Consider the following 6,000-nt stretch of genomic DNA (forward strand, 5'->3'; position numbering starts at 1 on the left):
GTGTAGTGTTGTAATATAATATGATAGCAGTCCAATGGTCGTTTTTTGGTAGGTGACCTTTTCCACGGTTACACTCTTGATGTAGCCAGTTGGGGGTCCATAATAGACGTCCACGGAACTGCAGAGTGGGAGACAAAAATGACCTCCGGGGGAGTTTGCCCTCCCAACGTTTGTCCGCGGGATAGTGTTCTAGTGGCCAGGTCTAGTGACTCACTGGGGGGTCTGAGGTTTCTTCCTCATAGTGGAGGACAACAGAATTAGCCTGTCATGAGTTTGAAGAGAAAGAGAGAGAGAGAGAGCTCTTTCCACTGTGTGGATTCCAGTGTCAGCAGCGTTATGACTAGAGAATAGTTTAGTGTCCACCACCGACTAAGCTGCAGCGACGGGAACAAGTGAGGGGGACCGTTTTAATTTTGCGGCAAGGCTTTTTTTCCGGGGAGGAGTGCCCCCCCCCCCCCCCTCCCCAACACACACACACACACACATACGTCACCCTACCCACCCCGTCGTCACTAGATGAAAGAGAAGTGGTGAAAATGTGGTGGATGAGATCTGAAGTTGAGGCTCCAACAGATGGACCAGGGTGTTTCACCAGAGCCCACACAGTGCATGGCAGAGGCTGATCAATAGCAGACAGAGCACCGATACTCAGAGACTGTAGTATTTGTGTCAAATTGTATGCTGTGTAGAGTAGAGGCTATGCGCGTGACATCGTCATCATAACCCAAACGCCTACTGAGTGTACTCGCACTCTACTCGCACTCTACTCGCACTCTACTCGCACTCTACTCGCACTCTACTCTACTCGCACTCTACTCACACTCTACTCTACTCGCACTCTACTCTACTCTACTCGCACTCTACTCGCACTCTACTCGCACTCGTACTCTACTCGCACTCTACTCGCACTCTACTCGCACTCGTACTCTACTCGCACTCTACTCGCACTCTACTCGCACTCGTACTCTACTCGTACTCTACTCGCACTCTACTCGCACTCTACTCGCACTCTACTCGCACTCTACTCTACTCACACTCTACTCACACTCTACTCGCACTCTACTCGCACTCTACTCGCACTCGTACTCGCACTCGTACTCTACTCGCACTCTACTCGCACTCTACTCGCACTCGTACTCTACTCGTACTCTACTCGCACTCTACTCGCACTCTACTCGCACTCTACTCGCACTCGTACTCTACTCGCACTCTACTCGCACTCTACTCGCACTCGTACTCTACTCGTACTCTACTCGCACTCTACTCGCACTCTACTCGCACTCTACTCGCACTCTACTCGCACTCTACTCGCACTCGTACTCTACTCGTACTCTACTCGCACTCTACTCGCACTCTACTCGCACTCTACTCGCACTCGTACTCTACTCGTACTCTACTCGCACTCTACTCACACTCATACTCTACTCGCACTCTACTCGCACTCGTACTCTACTCGTACTCTACTCGCACTCTACTCGCACTCTACTCGCACTCTACTCTACTCTACTCGCACTCTACTCGCCTCGCACTCTACTCGCACTCTACTCGCACTCTACTCGCCTCGCACTCTACTCTACTCGCACTCTACTCGCACTATACTCGCTCGCACTCTACTCGCACTCTACTCGCACTCTACTCGCACTTTACTCGCACTTTACTAGCACTCTACTCTACTCACACTCTACTCGCACTCTACTCGCACTCTACTCGCACTCTACTCGCACTCTACTCTACTCACACTTTACTCGCACTCTACTCTACTCACACTCTACTCGCACTCTACTCGCACTCTACTCGCACTCTACTCGCACTCTACTCGCACTCTACTCGCACTCTACTCGCACTCTACTCGCACTCTACTCGCACTCTACTCTACTCGCACTCTACTCGCACTCTACTCGCACTCTACTCGCACTCTACTCGCACTCTACTCGCACTCTACTCGCACTCTACTCGCACTCTACTCGCACTCTACTCGCACTCTACTCGCACTCTACTCTACTCACACTCTACTCGCACTCTACTCGCACTCTACTCGCACTCTACTCGCACTCTACTCGCACTCTACTCGCACTCTACTCTACTCACACTCTACTCGCACTCTACTCGCACTCTACTCGCACTCTACTCGCACTCTACTCGCACTCTACTCGCACTCTACTCGCACTCTACTCGCACTCTACTCGCACTCTACTCGCACTCTACTCGCACTCTACTCGCACTCTACTCGCACTCTACTCGCACTCTACTCGCACTCTACTCGCACTCTACTCGCACTCTACTCGCACTCTACTCGCACTCTACTCGCACTCTACTCGCACTCTACTCGCACTCTACTCGCACTCTACTCGCACTCTACTCGCACTCTACTCGCACTCTACTCGCACTCTACTCTACTCACACTCTACTCGCACTCTACTCGCACTCTACTCGCACTCTACTCGCACTCTACTCGCACTCTACTCGCACTCTACTCGCACTCTACTCGCACTCTACTCGCACTCTACTCGCACTCTACTCGCACTCTACTCGCACTCTACTCGCACTCTACTCGCACTCTACTCTACTCACACTCTACTCGCACTCTACTCGCACTCTACTCGCACTCTACTCGCACTCTACTCGCACTCTACTCGCACTCTACTCGCACTCTACTCGCACTCTACTCTACTCACACTCTACTCACACTCTACTCGCACTCTACTCGCACTCTACTCGCACTCTACTCACACTCTACTCTACTCACACTCTACTCTACTCACACTCTACACTCGACTCGACTCAACTGTGCTGTGCTGTGCTGTACTGTACTGTACTGTACTGTACTGTACTGTACTGTACTGTACTGTACTGTACTGTACTGTACTGTACTGTACTGTACTGTACTGTACTGTACTGTACTGTACTGTACTCCTCTGTTCTGCTCTCTTCTCCTCTGTTCTGCTCTCTTCTCTTCTGTACTGTACTGTACCGTACAATACTGTCCCATACTGTAACGCACTGTACTGGTCCATACTGTACTGTGCTGTGCCTTACCATACTGTACTGTACTGTAGCATACTGTGCTGTACCGTGCTGCTGTGCCCTGTGTATGTGTGTGCGCACGTGTGTGTGTGTGTGTGTGTGTGTGTGTGTATGTGTGTGCAGTGAAAAGGGGAGGTACCGGGGAATGAGAAAGTTGTGATGTAATTTGCATCACAGCGAAATGTTGTGCAAAAGTAATATTTGTACAGTAAATATGACAGTTGTGTGGATGCAATGTAGTGCAGCTGGATTCTGGGAGCGTGAAGATTTTATTTTGCATGGAGAGATGTGTGCCAACAGTGTGGTTTGGTAGGAGAAGGAGCACGGATAAACGGCCATGTGCTTGTGTACCCCCTGTCTATTAGGGTAGAAGGATGGCGCCCTGAGCCATCCACCAGATGGTGCTGTGGTAAATATGAAAAATAAAAAAGGGGAAATTTGGAGATACATGGTTTCTTCCCCGGCAACAGCAGCAAGTTTTTCCTCCTCTCTTGCAGTGAGCAAAAATAGCCCTGCCTTCAACAAGGGCATCTTTCCACCACGGTGCACTCCACAACACGTGTCCTTTCCATTATAAATAAGGAGGTAGACCATGCCATGGAAAGGAACTGAGTACATTTACTGTGGAGTACTTCAGTGCACGGTTCTCAATGAGTACATTTACTGTGGAGTACTTCAGTACACGGTTCTTAATGAGTACATTTACTGTGGAGTACTTCATTTTGTTTTAGTCACCTGAAATGTTATAGATTGAGTCTAGTTTTAATCAACTAAATATTGATTTAATAGTCGACTAAATCTACAGTTGGTTTTGTCGACCAAAAAATATTTTCGTAGGCCTTGATGGTGGTGTAATGGCAGATTTTGCACTTGATTGCATGCTGAAAATAGCCGATCTACAATGCGCATTGTGAGATTGTATGGTTAGTGTATAATGTATGTGGTTAGTGTATGTTTTGTAATAATAATCAAAATTAAAAAAGTAACTATAGTCACTAAAGTTACTTTTACTTTTCAAGTAAATATATTGGAGTAAAAGTACAATATTTGGATCTGAGATGTGGTGGAGTAGAAATAAAAGTACTTCAAAATGTTAAGTACATTACTTGAGAAAAAGTACACTGAGTGTTTGTTCCTTAACCTGGACCTCACATAATGAATCTCTCAAGTGTGAGCGACTGAAGTTCCAGAAGGACCGGCGACGCCCGGACACCTGTCACCCCTTCCACCCTGAGGTGAGGCCACGCCCACACCAGACACACTGTCTCGGTGCTGCCACACTTTATAAAGAGCCGCGCACGTTCTCGACTGGGTGCAGCTTCTTTTTCCGAGTTTTTAGACAGCTGGTGGATGGAAAAGAAGCTCCACTTCCGCGGACGACTTGCGCGATGGCCATATTCCCAGAAACGCTCTCCGCCGCGTCAGTTGTCCGCGGAGGTGGAGCTTAATTTCCATCCACCAGCTGTCTAAAAACCCGGAAAAAGAAGCTGTGCGCAGCTTCAACTGTCCGCGGCTGTCGGCCGTTTTGCGTGTGGAAACAGTGGAAGTCTGTCTGTCTGTCTGTCTGTCTGTCTGTCTGTCTGTCTGTCTGTCTGTCTGTCTGTCTGTCTGTCTGTCCAACCAAAGCATTTATGCATTTATTTCCAGGCTGAAAATGCTAAGCGCTCTGCTAAAAGAAAAGAAGGAAAAAAGAAAAGAAAATGCTTCCAAATTCCCAGTAGAACTAGGGCTGCCAATGCCAACTGTCCCTTGAAGTACAGAATCTGTCGCTTCATTTGGAAACTTAGACGTGTCCCTTATTGAAATGATGGACTCACTTTGTTCCTTATTTTGGGCGAATTACAAGTTCATTACAAGCTCAAACCGCTCATTTACATAATATCTCTACAGTCTCCAAAAATGTAATTTTTTCAGGAAATGAAGAAAACCTTATAAATTACAGTATACCTAATATACAGTAATGTCAGATACTTGCTGTTATGAAGAGGTGCTCTACTTTGCACATTATGCTTATTTTGCACACATAATCAGTAAACACATGAGTAAACAAGCTCACATGTTTTAATACTTTTCAATAAACTAATTAAAATCATGACTGCTTTTTCCTTTTTGTGCAAATATGCAAATGACTAAAGTTCATAAGCTGTGCCAATATAAATAATTCAATCAAACACTGGTACTGGTACAAAATAAGCATAAATGTTCAAAGTATAAGTAACGGAGGACCTCTTCTTTACACTTATGTGTCATTATGTTATCACGACTTAAGAGGTCTCTCTCTCGTCTCTCATGGTCTCTCCAGGAGAACTCCATGGAGTGTGGAGGTGCTCTGGTCTCTCTCTCTCTCTCTCTCTCTCTCTGTTGTCTCTCATGGTCTCTCTCTCTCTCTGTTGTCTCTCTGTTGTCTCTCATGGTCTCTCTCTCTCTCTCTGTTGTCTCTCTGTTGTCTCTCATGGTCTCTCTCTCCAGGAGAACTCCATGGAATGTGGAGGTGCTGTGGCTCTGCTTCCGTCCGTGGCCGCCACGCTGCTCTGCGCGCTGCTGGCGCTCTTCCCCAGGTGACCAGGGCTGGCCACGCCTCCCCATCCATATCTGGACTTGGATTGGCTTGGCTCGGCATGCAAAACGACCCTAAACCATGCCACGGAGAAGAAGAGAACCCCTCGTCCCCTCGCTAGACCCGTGCCCGATTTCGACTCACCACCACCACCACCACCACTGCTACTACCCGCCTCCCATGAAGCCCCACTAGAGCCGACCGGCTCTATAGGCGGCAAGCATCCGCCGCGGCAAACGAAGCCGGTGGAAGTAATGAAAAGACTGCAGTTCTCGTCGATGTGTCGCTATTTCCCCTCCTTCTGGTTGCAGAAGAACTCTCATTCCATTAACGTTTATGGGTGTTTTGCCGTAGCCTGGTTAATAAACCAGACTAATATCGCACGCACCGCGGGATATTAGTCTTGGGAGGCTCAGCTT

At 48.0% G+C, this 6,000-nt stretch overlaps 1 protein-coding gene across 1 annotated transcript in view; it reads left to right on the plus strand.

Annotated features, from left to right (window-relative positions):
* Window positions 1-5,586, plus strand: part of cacna2d3a (calcium channel, voltage-dependent, alpha 2/delta subunit 3a) — a gene marked incomplete at both ends in the record, with an annotated part of 288,788 nt that extends 283,202 nt beyond the window's left edge. Inside the window, 2 exon segments of the mRNA XM_083769683.1 lie at window positions 4,151-4,259; window positions 5,494-5,586. Of these exon segments, the coding sequence (XP_083625809.1) occupies window positions 4,151-4,259; window positions 5,494-5,586 (202 nt within the window).
* Window positions 5,587-6,000: the final 414 nt, after the last annotated feature.

This window comes from Protomyctophum parallelum (assembly GCF_964188405.1).
Source record: "Protomyctophum parallelum genome assembly, chromosome: 7".
Classification (NCBI taxonomy): Eukaryota; Metazoa; Chordata; class Actinopteri; order Myctophiformes; family Myctophidae; genus Protomyctophum; species Protomyctophum parallelum.